This window comes from Ursus americanus, chromosome 33 (assembly GCF_024610735.1).
Source record: "Ursus americanus isolate L20-20 chromosome 33, mUrsAme1.1.p, whole genome shotgun sequence".
Classification (NCBI taxonomy): Eukaryota; Metazoa; Chordata; class Mammalia; order Carnivora; family Ursidae; genus Ursus; species Ursus americanus.
This window is the reverse complement of record NC_142159.1, coordinates 11077379-11092305: the sequence shown is the minus strand read 5'-3', so window position 1 is coordinate 11092305 and position 14927 is coordinate 11077379. Positions and strand designations below refer to the sequence as shown.

Genomic DNA, 14927 nt, shown 5'->3' with positions numbered 1-14927 from the left:
CTGGCAGCCTGACGGGGTTTGGGGCTTGTGAGCAGGAAGACCAGGTGGAAGATGTACCTCGACTCTTCTGGTTGATTGTACAGGTCAACAAGAACAAAAAATGGCGGGAACTTGCGACCAACCTCAATGTGGGCACCTCAAGCAGTGCTGCCAGCTCCTTGAAAAAGCAGTACATCCAGTGTCTCTATGCCTTTGAGTGCAAGATTGAACGGGGAGAAGATCCTCCCCCAGACATCTTTGCAGCTGCTGATTCCAAGAAGTCCCAGCCCAAGATCCAGCCTCCCTCTCCTGGTAAGGATCGGGTGAGCAGCTCTACTAAGGCTCACCCTTCACGGGTAGCATGCAAGGGCCCAGGCTCCTTATTCAGCAGTGCCTGGCCCCAAGGACACGTGCTCTGCCCTGCCCTACCCCAGGGCTTACCACGTTGGCAGAACTAAAGGGCGGGCAGTGGCGACTCCCTTGAGAGGTAGTCTGCAGCAGCCCTTAAGTTTTAATTTTCATTGTGCACCTGGCGTCTTGCCAAATGTTTGTAAACTAGCGAGTAGGAGGGACACCAGAGGAGTGGGGAAATCTGACAAATCGCAGTGAGGCAGGGCCATCTGGGAGCTTTGGCCCACTGATGTCAGCGCCTCAGAATGCAGCTCAGACTAGAGCCCTGAATTCCCCAGGGAGCTGAGATGCTAATGAATGGGCAGGAGGGGGTGGGGAGGGGATATGAATGGAACTCTCTGATGGGAGTGCCTCTGCCCACCCTCCTTTCTGAGAGGAGGCTGGGGCCTGGGCAAGCTTGGGGAGGGAAGAAGGCCAGGGCTCCTAGAAGGTGGGTGTAAACACATGTGCCCTGGTATTGACCTCTGAGGGTGTAATGAGTGCCTGAGATGACTCATCAGCTGGGGAGGCCTAAGCAGTGGGATATCTGCTGCTGGGAATGGTAACTAATGGAAACATTAATTACTGGTAGTTCTGCTCTCATCAGCTTAGAGGAACATTGGAACCTGAGAGGTGACACTGCTAGATGCTTGTGAGTAGGAGCTCCTAGGTTCCTAAAGTACACTGCCGGTTTGGGGCAAGATGGAGCCTTCCTACCTAGGGTTCCAGGGGCTCTGACTGGGAACTTGTGCACCAGCATTATGGGGTTTAGTAGGTTAGACAGGGTCCTTGGGGAAGTAAAGAAAAGTAGTCAGGGAAGCTGGGAGAGACTCAAGGAAATCACTAGCATGGTGATGGCATCACCACACTACTCCTGTTCTCCAAATGTGAAACAGTAGCAGGGAGCAGCAGAAACCTGAAATTCCCCAGGGCACCTGGGTGGCTCAGTCAGTTAAGCGTCCGACTCTTGGTCACAGCTCAGGTCTTGATCTCGGGGTCGTTCAAGCCCCACGTCAGCTTCCATACTGGGTACGGAGCCTTTATTAAAAAAAAGAAAGAAGAAGGAGAACCCTCAAATTTCCTTCATTACTTGGCCTTACATATCCCCTGCTGAGAAGGGTGATTTAGGCTTTAAAGAACCCCAGCTTTAGCCCTATAACAATCCCTCCAAAGAGATCCCAAGGCATTTGTGTATTTCTGTGAAAGTTAAACACTTGCTGGCTCACCCCACATCTCTGTCCACAGCGGGATCTGGGTCTATGCAGGGGCCACAGACACCTCAGTCAACCAGCAGTTCCATGGCAGAAGGAGGAGACCTGAAACCACCAACTCCAGCATCCACACCACACAGTCAGATCCCCCCCTTGCCAGGCATGAGGTAAGGCCAGGTGCTGGGGCAGGTGGTTTGGAGGACCTGGGCAGAAGTGCATGAGCTTCTGTGCAGCCCAGTGTGGTCCCTGCTTTGCCCGCCCAGCCAGGGACTCTCATGTGCCCTGCTTACTGGAGGAATTGCTTTATTTGGGGTTTAATTGTCTTTCCTCACTCTGGAGCAGGAGCAATTCGGTTGGGATCCAGGATGCCTTTCCTGATGGAAGTGACCCCACATTCCAGAAGCGGAATTCCATGACTCCAAACCCTGGGTACCAGCCCAGTATGAATACCTCTGACATGATGGGGCGCATGTCCTACGAGCCAAATAAGGATCCTTATGGCGGCATGAGGAAAGGTGACCAACTGCTTGAGGACGGGGCCAGGAAATGGGGGAATATCTTGAGAGTGGTTCAGGGTTCTTGTCAAGCCATTCTCAGAGATAAGGCCTTTCCAGACCTAACCACCACTCTTCATCCCTACCTCCTTTCTTGTCTCCCTCTCCCTAGGCTCACCTTATCATACCTTAACAAGTATATGCTCTTTGCTGGTTGGAGCCTCTTTAGATCTCTTCTGAACCTGTCAGGGAAACCATAGGAACAAACCCGAGCCCTGAAGAAGGCTTGATCTTTGGGGCAGGCAAGGTGTAGGTTGCTAGGCCTGCTGGCTTACTAGTTTGCTCACTGCCTTCCTTTCTGCGCACAGCTCCAGGGAGCGATCCCTTCATGTCCTCAGGGCAGGGCCCCAATGGCGGAATGGGAGACCCCTACAGCCGAGCTGCCGGCCCTGGGCTGGGAAATGTGGCGATGGGACCGCGACAGCACTATCCCTATGGAGGTCCTTATGACAGAGTGAGGTGAGCATGGCCCCTGCTCCTGTCCCACCCCAGCCTCCCACAGCTATTGTGGACTCAATCCACTTCTCCAATTGTGTTTAGGACGGAGCCTGGAATAGGACCTGAGGGAAACATGGGCACTGGAGCCCCACAGCCGAATCTCATGCCTTCCAACCCAGACTCGGGGATGTATTCTCCCAGCCGCTACCCCCCGCAGCAGCAGCAGCAGCAGCAACGGTGAGTGAAGGCTGGTGTTCGTGCCGCTCTGGCTCAGGCTTCGCCGTTTCCCACCCTGATCCTCTGTTTCTCTCCCTCCTGCAGACATGATTCCTATGGCAATCAGTTCTCCACTCAAGGCACCCCTTCCGGCAGCCCCTTCCCCAGCCAGCAGACCACAATGTATCAGCAGCAGCAGCAGGTGAGGCGGGCAGCAGGTTCCCCTTGAGAGCCGGTTAGAAGACCAAGTTGAAAAGTTTAAGAAGGGCTTGCTCTAGATACTTCGGTATTCTCCTAGCCACATAGTTCTGCTGAAGAGCCGAGCCCTCCGTCTCATCCCTGTTTAGATTCCAGTCCAGTCTCTCTAGTTCTCCAAAAGATCTAGAAACCGACCTTATTTTGATTTTTGAACTTTGCTGCATTTTTCTACCTCAAGAAAGGGGGACCCAGGGGGAAATAGGGACTGATGCTTGCTTTCAGAAACAACTTGAAAAGATCATTTGTAAAGGTGATTCCTTTCTTCCCTTGGAGTCCATGTCCTCTCCTGGGGGCACAGAAGTATACCTGGCAAGTGTCCAGTGTAGCCATCTTGGCGGCTGTGGGTCTTCTGTCCCTGAGTGCAGAATATTAACTTCCCCTCTCCTTGTCCCTGTCTTAGAATTACAAACGGCCAATGGATGGCACATACGGCCCTCCAGCCAAGCGGCACGAAGGGGAGATGTACAGTGTGCCGTACAGCACGGGGCAGGGGCAGCCCCAACAGCAGCAGTTGCCCCCAGCCCAGCCCCAGCCTGCCAGCCAGCAGCAAGCTGCCCAGCCTTCCCCTCAGCAAGATGTGTACAACCAGTATGGCAACGCCTATCCTGCCACTGCCACTGCTGCTACTGAGCGCCGACCAGCGGGCGGCCCCCAGAACCAGTTTCCATTCCAGTTTGGCCGAGACCGTGTCTCTGCACCCCCCGGCTCCAATGCCCAGCAGAACATGCCACCGCAGATGATGGGCGGCCCCATACAAGCATCAGCTGAGGTTGCTCAGCAAGGCACCATGTGGCAGGGGCGTAATGACATGACCTACAATTACACCAACAGGCAGAGCACTGCCTCTGCCCCCCAGGGCCCCGCCTATCATGGCGTGAACCGAACAGATGAAATGCTGCATACGGATCAGAGGGCCAACCATGAAGGCCCGTGGCCTTCCCATGGCACACGTCAGCCCCCATATGGTCCCTCTGCCCCCGTGCCCCCCATGACAAGGCCCCCTCCATCCAACTACCAGCCCCCGCCAAGCATGCAGAATCACATTCCTCAGGTATCCAGCCCCGCTCCCCTGCCCCGGCCAATGGAGAACCGCACCTCTCCTAGCAAGTCTCCATTCCTACACTCTGGGATGAAGATGCAAAAGGCAGGTCCCCCAGTACCTGCCTCGCACATAGCACCTGCCCCCGTGCAGCCACCCATGATTCGGCGGGACATCACCTTCCCACCTGGCTCTGTCGAAGCAACACAGCCTGTGTTGAAGCAGAGGAGGCGGCTCACGATGAAAGACATCGGTAAGGAGACTCCCTGACCAGGTTGCTTCATCTGCCCCTGAAAAACTTGTCCATTTTTCTTTCTCCATCCTAATACTCTGATGGGTTAAGATCTTGGTCTAATTTTGTCTAAAATAGAGCCAAAGAACTTTGGATAAGGAAAACAGCTGATTTCAGGCTTTACCAAAGCAAGCGCCATGCAATGATGTCCTAAGGGAGCCTAGAAGCAGATGTGTGTCCTATCCTAGATAGGAACTGCCTCCCGCCATGTGTTATCTTCAGAGTAGCCTGACTGATGGGCCAGCCCTGGGGGAGCATCCGGCCAACCTGGGCTTGGTAGATGGGCGACATGGAGGTTTATTTCAGGAACCCCGGAGGCATGGCGGGTAATGATGTCCCTCAAGTCTGGGCTGCTGGCAGAGAGCACATGGGCATTAGACACCATTAACATCCTGCTGTATGATGACAACAGCATCATGACCTTCAACCTCAGTCAGGTGAGTACAGGTGCCTGGGAAAGATTGGACGAATGGGAGGGCCTGGGATCTTCTGGAAGCAGACTGCACTAAGTGACACAGGGAATTAAGCCATCCCCAGCCAACGTGGTCTCCCCTCTCTCGCTCACTTTCTGGTATCTTCCGTGCCAGTGCTTTGATTCCATGCCAGTACTTTGCCACTGGCCACGGGCCCAGAACACTGAGAACAATAATAATTTGTGTAAGGTATCAGGATTGACTTCAAAGGGAATTTGGGAGAAACTTTTTGGTATAGGTAAGAAATGCAGATTCTGTTGATGTGAGTGAAGACACCAACTTTCAAGACTACCAAGAAAAACCTGTGGTCTTCATTAGTGAGCACGGCAGTTTCTTCTTCCCTGTCTTCATCCGCTGTGAATATAGGAGCTCTCTATTGAGCCCATTTTCCTAAGGTGTAGAAGGGGAAGTGGAGTGAAGTCTGCTTGCGGGTGGTGGTGGTGGTGGTGGTGGTGGTATTTTAATTCTGTTCTTGCCGAGGTGATTCTCCAGATCCTCTCCCCACAGGACGTGCACCTCGAGTCTCCCCAACAGCTGGGAAGAGTTGTGCTGCACCATCCCACTCTTTCTTTTGATCCTCCTTAGTACCCAACCCATCTATCAGGGAACTGACTAGAGGGCATTGTTATTAAGAGTTAACCATTTCTTGTGCCGTCACTTTGTGTTAGGTCCTTCATATATTTTCTTTCAAGTCATCCTCACAACAGCTTTCTGAGACACATGTGGCCTCTTAGAGATGAGGAAACAGGCTCAGAGTCTTCTCTTTGCCCAAGTTCACGCAGCCGTCAGCAGTCTTTCTGATTCCAAAGCCTGACTTTATGTCCATTACATAAAATTGCCCCCCGTGAAAAGGAAAGGAACAGCTATTGATTGAGCAATTCCCATATGCCAGGCATTTGGTATATTCCATTTAGACCTCAGAACAACTGTGTCAGGTGTAGGAATTTCCATCGTGTTCAATGGAAAGATAGGAGTAGTATAGGTTAGAGAGTATAAATTACACGCCTAGTTCCTAGAAAAGCCAGAACGCAAACCTAGATCTTTCTAATTCTAAAGCCCTTATTTTTTCCATTCTGCTTTACTCTCTTCAGCCGGGATTAATCTTGACTGGAGGTTAGTGTTTTCTTCTAGAGGTAAATGGCCTATACAGATCCAAGCTGGAATTTGGGTCTACCTAGCACCAGCTTGGACCAATGTTTGGAGGACTGAAGCCTCATCCCACTCATTACGTTGCATGATTGATTCATGGAGGTCCAGCCTCCTGGAATGTTGGGGAGCTTGAAGAAGAGAGCAGGTGAACATCTGTCCACACTGCTTTCCCTCTCTCAGCTCGTGTTGAAGGGGTCATCCCACCATGCCTAGTCTTGAGCTATACTTGACAGTGGAATGTAGAGTGTCCCAAGAGAGACAGTGGCAAAGACCAGCAGGTGGGAAGCTGGGTCTGGTGAAGAAAAGCAGGAATTGGTTGGGAAAAAGAAGGCCAAGAGATGGTGAGGTACAGAGCTGTTGGTCAGCATGTCCATTCTGGAGGCAGGCTTACATGAAGGTAGGCTGAGCAGAAGGAAGAACTGTGTGCTGGACGTAGGAGAGATTGAATGACTTGCTGTGTGGAGAGCCTTCGGGAAAGGAGCAGCTCGGTCTCTCCCAGGGATACTGATGTCTGACCTACAAGGAGAGTGGGGGAGATTAAGTAGAAGACCGTGGGAGGCCTCCCAGGTCAAGGATTCTCTCCTTTGGCCCACTCTTCTCCCTTCATTTATTTCCTGTTTTTCTCTTTTAGCTCCCAGGTTTGCTAGAGCTCCTTGTGGAATATTTCCGACGTTGCCTGATCGAGATCTTTGGCATTTTAAAGGAGTATGAGGTGGGTGACCCAGGACAGAGAACACTACTGGACCCTGGGAGATTCAGCAAGGCGTCTAGTCCAGCCCCCGTGGAGGGGGAGGAGGAGGAAGACCTTCTAGGTCCTAAACTAGAGGAGGAAGAAGAGGAGGAAGTAGTGGAAAATGACGAGGAGATGGCCTTTTCGGGCAAGGACAAGGCAGCCTCAGAGAGTAGTGAGGAGAAACTGATTAGTAAGTTTGACAAGCTTCCAGTAAAGATCGTGCAGAAGAATGACCCGTTTGTGGTGGACTGCTCAGATAAGCTTGGGCGCGTGCAGGAGTTTGACAGTGGCCTGCTGCACTGGCGGATTGGTGGGGGGGACACCACTGAGCATATCCAGACCCACTTTGAGAGCAAGACAGAGCTGCTGCCGACCCGGCCTCATGTGCCCTGCCCACCAGTCACCCGGAAACATGTCACAGCAGCAGAGGGTACACCAGGGACAACAGAACAGGAGGGCCCCCCGCCTGACGGCCCTCCAGAAAAACGGATCACAGCCACAATGGATGACATGTTGTCCACCCGGTCCAGCACGTTGACCGAGGAGGGAGCTAAGAGTGCAGAGGCCACCAAGGAGAGCAGCAAGTTTCCATTCAGCATCAGCCCGGCACAGAGCCACCGGAACATCAAGATCCTAGAGGACGAACCCCACAGTAAAGATGAGACCCCACTGTGTACCCTTCTGGACTGGCAGGATTCCCTCGCCAAGCGCTGCGTCTGTGTCTCCAATACCATCCGAAGCCTGTCGTTTGTGCCAGGCAATGACTTTGAGATGTCCAAACACCCAGGGCTGCTGCTGATCCTGGGCAAGCTGATCCTCCTGCACCACAAGCACCCAGAGCGGAAGCAGGCCCCACTGACTTACGAGAAGGAGGAGGAGCAGGACCAAGGGGTGAGCTGCAACAAAGTGGAGTGGTGGTGGGACTGCTTGGAGATGCTCCGGGAAAACACCTTGGTCACACTCGCCAACATCTCGGGGCAGTTGGACCTCTCCCCGTACCCCGAGAGCATTTGCCTGCCTGTCCTGGACGGACTCCTACACTGGGCAGTCTGCCCTTCCGCTGAAGCCCAGGACCCCTTCTCCACCCTGGGCCCCAACGCCGTCCTCTCCCCCCAGAGACTGGTCTTGGAAACCCTCAGCAAACTCAGCATCCAGGACAACAATGTGGACCTGATCCTGGCCACGCCCCCCTTCAGCCGCCTGGAGAAGTTGTATAGCACCATGGTGCGCTTCCTCAGTGACCGAAAGAACCCGGTATGCCGGGAGATGGCCGTGGTACTGCTGGCCAACCTGGCGCAGGGCGACAGCCTGGCAGCCCGCGCCATCGCCGTGCAGAAGGGCAGCATCGGCAACCTCCTCGGCTTCCTGGAGGACAGCCTTGCTGCCACCCAGTTCCAGCAGAGCCAGGCCAGCCTGCTCCACATGCAGAACCCGCCCTTCGAGCCAACTAGCGTGGACATGATGCGGCGGGCTGCCCGCGCGCTGCTGGCCCTGGCCAAGGTGGACGAGAACCACTCGGAGTTCACGCTGTACGAGTCACGGCTGTTGGACATCTCGGTATCACCGTTGATGAACTCATTGGTTTCACAAGTCATTTGTGATGTACTGTTTTTGATTGGCCAGTCATGACAGCCGTGGGACACCTCCCTCCCTGTGTGTGTGTGCGTGTGTGGAGAACTTAGAAACTGACTGTTGCCCTTTATTTATGCAAAACCACCTCAGAATCCAGTTTACCCTGTGCTGTCCAGCTTCTCCCTTGGGTAAAAAGTCTCTCCTGTTTCTCTTTCCTCCTCCTCTCCCCCTCCTCCCCCCTCACACCTTTCTGTTCCTTGTCCTCACCTTACCCCCCTCAGGACCCCACCCTATTTGAAAAGACAAAGCTCTGCCTACATAGAAGACTTTTTTATTTTAACCAAAGTTACTGTCGTTTACAGTGAGTTTGGGGAAAAAAAAATAAAATAAAAATGGCTTTCCCGGCCCTTGCATCAACGGGATGCCACATTTCATAACTGTTTTTAATGGTAAAAAAAAAAAAAAAAAAAAAGGAAAAAAATACAAAAAAAAAAACCTCTGAAGGACAAAAAAGGTGACTGCTGAACTGTGTGTGGTTTATTGTTGTACATTCACAATCTTGCAGGAGCCGAGAAGTTCGCAGTTGTGGACAGACCCTGTTCACTGGAGAGGCCTGTGCAGTAGAGTGTAGACCCTTTCATGTACTGTACTGTACACCTGATACTGTAAACATACTGTAATAATAATGTCTCACATGGAAACAAGAGAAAACGCTGGGTCAGCAGCAAGCTGTAGTTTTTAAAAATGTTTTTAGTTAAATGTTGAGGAGAAAAAAAAAAAAAAGGCTTTTCCCCCAAAGTATCATGTGTGAACCTACAACACCCTGACCTCTTTCTCTCCTCCTTGATTGTATGAATAACCCTGAGATCACCTCTTAGAACTGGTTTTAACCTTTAGCTGCAGCGGCTGCGCTGCCACGTGTGTATATATATGACGTTGTACATTGCACATACCCTTGGATCCCCACAGTTTGGTCCCCCTCCCAGCTGCCCCTTTATAGTATGACGAGTTAACAAGTTGGTGACCTGCACAAAGTGAGACACAGCTATTTAATCTCTTGCCAGACATCGCCCCTCTTGGCGCGATGCTGTACAGGTCTCTGTAAAAAGTCCTTGCTGTCTCAGCAGCCAATCAACTTATAGTTTATTTTTTTCTGGGTTTTTGTTTTGTTTTGTTTTCTTTCTAATCGAGGTGTGAAAAAGTTCTAGATTCAGTTGAAGTTCCTGATGAAGAAACACAATTGAGATTTTTTCAGTGATAAAATCTGCATATTTGTATTTCAAACAATGTAGCTAAAACTTGATGTAAATTCCTCCTTTTTTCCTTTTTTGGCTTAATGAATATCATTTATTCAGTATGAAATCTTTATACTATATGTTCCACGTGTTAAGAATAAATGTACATTAAATCTTGGTAAGACGTTTGTGAGGCTTTTTGCTGTTTTCAAACTATTTAACAGCTTGACCTTTGGCGGGTGGGGAGGGTGGGAGTTGCTGGTCCTGTTCTTGGAAATCTCCCTTGGTGTGCTCTCTTCCCTGAATGGTGGCATCCTGGACCCTGTCATTTCTATACCATATTCCGCTTTACCTTCCACAGTGTAAGTAAATTTAAGAAAGCATCTGCGATGATTTCACCTGCAAGGGGAAGTTCTAGGCATAAAAGGCACGTTAGCCTCTTGAAATAAAATGGGTATAAATAGCCAAAGAAATTGGTGATACTCTAGAAAAAAAAATTTTTTTGTTTTTGGAAATAGCTGGCTAAGGGAGGATATCTGCTTTTCTAAGAAATTTTTAACAGACAAGCATTTATCTCAAGGCAGCCTCCAATTTAACTGTGTGGAAGTTTAATTTGAACACCTCCGAGCTAAAATGCCCTATCTTTCCCTAGAAATCTGCTTTTCCCATACTTTTCCCAGTAAACAGCTCCATTGCTTGGGAAAACAAAAAACTGCTTTCATTTCCACATCCAGTGTGTTCGCCCTTTCCAAAAAAGAACCCTCAGTTGAGCCACTACCACTGTAGTTCAAGACACTATCGTATCGTTCTTAAATCCTGACGTATCCTCCAAACTGACCTTGTTTCTGCTTCGCCTGGTTGAACCTATTCTCGACATAGCACTCAGACACTCCCTTTAAAACCCAAGATCAAAATCCTTCAGTCTTCTCACTCTGAGTAAATACTTAGAATGACCTGCGAGGCCCTCAGTTGTCTGGCTTGCTGTTAGCTCTCTGGGCCCCTTCTCTCTTCCCCGTTGCTCACTCCCCCACATAGGAATGATTCCATCTCGGGCCTTTGCACCTCCTGTCCCCTCCGTCCAGAATACCCTTTGACCAGATAACTCCGTGGCTGAAGTCCTCTTCTTTGGATCTTTGCTCGAATACTATGTCGGTGAACCGTTCTCTAGCCACCTTATTTAAAATAGCAATGTCTGCTCCCCTACCTTATTTCCCTCTCTGCCTTATTTTTTGTGGCCCTTGTTACTTGCGGCCTATTATACGGTTGCCCCTTGAACAGTGCGGAGACTGGGGGTGCCAACACCCCACCCAGGCAAAAATACTCTTATTTTTTTTCAAATTTTACAAATGTTGCTTTTATTTATTTTTACTTTTTGTTTTTTAAGTAATCTTTACCCGCAACATGGGGCTTGAAGTCATGAGCTCATGAGCCCGAGATCAAGAGTCACATCCTTTACCAACTGAGCCAGCCAGGCAACCCCCAGAAATACATGTATTAACTTTTGACTCCCCCCAAACCTAACATTAATAGCCTTCTGTTGACCGGAAGCCTTACTGATACATAAACAGTGGATTAACACATATTTTGTATGTTACGTGTATAACACACAGTATGCCTACAATCAAGGGAGAGGGAAAAAATGTTAAGAAAATCGTAAGGAAGAGAGAATACATTTATAGTACTGCACTGTATAAAAAAAAAAATTAAGTGGACCCACGCAGTTAAAACCCTGTTTGCTGTTCAAGGGTCAACCGTATGTTATACTCACCTGTCATCTCCCACTAGAATGTAAGCTCTCTCAGGGCATTATTTTGTTCACTGCTACATCCGGGTCCTACGACACAGGGTGACCACTGAAGTAGTTGTTGAATAAAATTGTAGATGTTGGCTAGATGCAGTTACTTTTATAAGGCTAACATTGCAATATATGGCTTCTCTGTTCATCTCCTTCCTTAGGGAAACAATGGAGGGACCAGAAGCAGTAACAGAGAAAATACCGTTGTTGTGGACACTTAGAAGTGAAACTTGAAACAACAGTTTCCTAGTGAGTACCTACTTGTGTACCAGACACAGTACATCAAATAATCCTACAAGGAAGGATTGAAGATTGTACCTGTGAGTCAGTATTCTGGCTCCCATTTTACACTTGAGGAAAGTGGCTGGTTTGAGCTCACACACCAAGCGAGGTCCCATGACCAAAGCCCTCCTTCCTGGGTCAGAGGACAACCAGGAGTAACTGAATCTGGCTGTGGAGCTCAGTAGGCAACATTTGTTTTTGTCATATTCAGCATGAGGTAAAAATTGTCCCAAGAATTTCAATCAGGTGTTCATCGAACTAAGTGTGGTTGTTAATATTTGGGTCAGGGTCAGGAATGAATAATCATTATTCCCCTATTGATTGAGGGGGAGGTAGAGACAATGGCTAACCTTCGTCAACCCAGATGCCTTCCAAGGACTCTTCTGGAAAAAAACTACATGGGAAACTTTTCATATCTATATTTTGGTGAGTGGTGTTGCTAATGGCTATTTTTGTACTGGGCCTCTTGAACTCCATTTTCTAGTCTAGAAAGTGCATTTCTGGGCTATGTGTGGAGCATTACCTAGGAGTTTGGTTTCCTGGGTTCCTTTCATCTGCTCCCCTGCAATGCAGGGGGAGCCTTGCCTGGTCTCCAGTTTCTGACTGGAGTTACCACAGGCTGAGAGAACTGCTAGCCACTGAGCTGTGAGTAATTTGCTTTTGAGAAGTAAATAGAACCTCGCCAGTAGAGAACCCAGAGGTGTGGCCAGTAGTTCTTTTCCCAGGCTCCTCCCTCCCCACCCCCCAAATGACCTTAACCTTCTTTCATAGCTGGAGAGCTGCCAAGTCTGGCCTAAACAATACTCTCAACCTCATTGGCTCTTTTGCCTTGCAGCCCCTGCCACCCCCAAGTGGCTAAGGCCCTTCCCACTAGGCCTCTCAGTGGGGTCAAGGTTTTCTAACTACTGAAAGGCAAACACCGAAGGAAGGGTGAAAAATATTTAGTGTCCATGGCCTTTAAAGGATCAGTGTTTGGCTCCTGCAATTGAGAGGCAGGGTGGGGTCTTTGTCCTGCGGTGGTTGGACATCTTCAAATGATACAACAGAGGCCAAAAGGAATGTCCAAAACCTGACTGGTGCCACCCCAGATTTCAGGATGGACGTAAATGTCACCCAGCACCCTTGGAAACTGCCAGTGAATGCCCACAAAGAAAAGATGGAGCATAAAGTTCTGCCTGTCATCACAGGCATTAGCCCCTGCCTGCTAAGCTGGCAGTGACAGAATCAGAAGCTAGTGTGGTCACTTTTGTCCCATAATGGCGTGGCCTCAAAGCCAAGATCAGGGTCAGCTATCCCATCATTCACATAGGACTGGGGCCATGGAAAGGTTTGTGTCTGAAACTGAATTACTGAGAATGGATACACTGGTCTGTTCCTCTGCCCAGTCTGGGGCCAAGGCCATCTTCGGACATGGTACAGGAGCCAAGCAAGGCAGCTGCAGAAAGAAATGAGTTGTCGGGTTGCTCCAGCATGGTGAGTGCTCCATGAGAACTACCGAACTTCCTTCTTCACACCTCCAGTGGGAACATCGCTCTTCCCCCTTTTTGTTCAGGGAATTACAACAGCCCGTCTTCATCGAGCGCTTTGGGCCAAGCACTATAGAACCCATGAGGTAGATATTACCGTCATCTCCATGAGGACGAGGACTGTGTTTGTCTTGCTCAGTGCTACTACTGCCTCATCCCCTGTCACGTAGTAGGCACTCCTATTCTGTGGACTAAATCAAAGAGGTAAGATAGGAATTTAGTAGAGGAAAGAGCGCATGGGAGCTGTTAAGACACGGTGTGCCCAATGCAGGGTTCTTGGCATAGCCTGTACAGATTCTTAGTTGTACGGAACAAAAGGAAGAGAGGGAAAGAAGTAAACCTGAGAAAGTTTAAAATAGTGTGGAATGGCAGGAAAAAAACCAGCCTGGAGATCTGAATTCAAGTCTTGCCTGTGCCACCAGCCCTGTAACTTCAGGCTAGCCACTTCCCTTTTCTGAGCCTAGTTCCCACATCCATAAAATTTAGGTATCAGGTTAAACAAACTGATTTATAAACCAGATCTTTACCGTACACACAATGTGCGAAGCACTGTTCTGAATGCTGGTAATACTTTGGTGAATGTGGCCCCTGCTCTCACAAGCATATTTTCCATAAGAGGGAAACAGACAATGAAAGCAGTAAAATTCATAGACAGGACAATCAGGTGGTGATAGGTGCTACGAAGATAACAGAACAGAGTGATGGGTTAGTACAGGGTGCTGGATGTGGCTGGGTAGTGGGAGAAAGCCTCCCTGAGGAGGCCACCTTTCCGCTGAGACCTGAAGGTAGTGGGCTGGCCAAAGGGTGGTCTGGCAGTGAGGCACTTCAAGCAGGGGAAGCAGCAAGAGCAGAGCCAGGCAAGGTCAAGAAACAAATGCTGTAACTCTCTTACCTTCTAGGATTCTAGAAACAGTGATGCATTGCTTGTATTGTTTAGGTCAGGGATTTGTATTATGAAACCATTTATTGGTGGCACGGGGATATTTGCTTCTTACTGGTACTGGCTGGGTGGTATAGAGTCTTTCTGGGGCCCTTGGATACATCTCTGTCTCCCTGGCTCTCCCACAGTGCTGGTTGCTCAGCTGGCTCCCTGTGTAGATGCAGGCTCCATTTTAGCTGCAGACTCTAAAAGCAGACTGGAGAGAGCTGCCGCCTCAATTACTTACCCACAGTCTTGGAGGCCCTTGTAGAACCCCCTCCCATCCCACCCAGTCTTCCTCCATTCTGACAAGCCAGGGCTTTGAGAGCACAAGGTTCAGCTTTCTTGTTTTCCTGTCAGAGCAGGAGCCAGAAAATGAAACAGGAAACAGAGCGGAAGAGGAGGGGGGTGGGTAGCAGAGAAGGAAAGGAAGGAGAAATTGCTGGAAAGTAGAGCTGAAGATCTGGACAAAGTTCTGCCTCTAACGGGTGACAGTTGAGCCGTTGGAAAACATTCTGACTTGTCACAGGAGACCCCTGTCCTTTTTACAAACAGATTTTTGAGGGAATTTGGTATGGATGGAGGAAACCTTAAGAATGCATGTCTTTTTCTCTTGTGAATTCACAAAGCAAGTACAGTTCATTGCTCGGTTTTGTCTCTGCAAACAGAGTGCTGCTGGGAGCCTCATGGACTTCTAGAGATTCAAGCCACAACCTCAGGCCCCAGTCACGAGTGTGCACCACAGCTTTGCGGATTCACTGACAGGCCTCTGGAGCTGAGAACAAGTGTGTGTCACTGAAATAACTGGGGAAGAGTCTTCTCCATCTTTTTCCCTCCTCCAACTCAGGACTAACATGTGATTTCTA

The 14927-nt window shown here is 49.6% G+C and overlaps 1 protein-coding gene across 2 annotated transcripts in view; it reads left to right on the top strand.

Annotated features, from left to right (window-relative positions):
* Positions 1-9727, top strand: part of ARID1A (AT-rich interaction domain 1A) — a 67561-nt gene extending 57834 nt beyond the window's left edge. Inside the window, exons 12-20 of one of the 2 annotated variants that reach the window (XM_045782688.2) lie at positions 84-291; positions 1615-1747; positions 1920-2095; positions 2443-2593; positions 2675-2809; positions 2894-2990; positions 3447-4338; positions 4684-4814; positions 6631-9727. In XM_045782688.2, coding sequence (XP_045638644.1) covers positions 84-291; positions 1615-1747; positions 1920-2095; positions 2443-2593; positions 2675-2809; positions 2894-2990; positions 3447-4338; positions 4684-4814; positions 6631-8361 — 3654 coding nt within the window. In that variant the 3' untranslated portion in view covers positions 8362-9727. The remainder of the gene's footprint in view (positions 1-83; positions 292-1614; positions 1748-1919; positions 2096-2442; positions 2594-2674; positions 2810-2893; positions 2991-3446; positions 4339-4683; positions 4815-6630) is intronic. The other variant, XM_045782689.2, reaches the window with a different exon arrangement.
* Positions 9728-14927: the final 5200 nt, after the last annotated feature.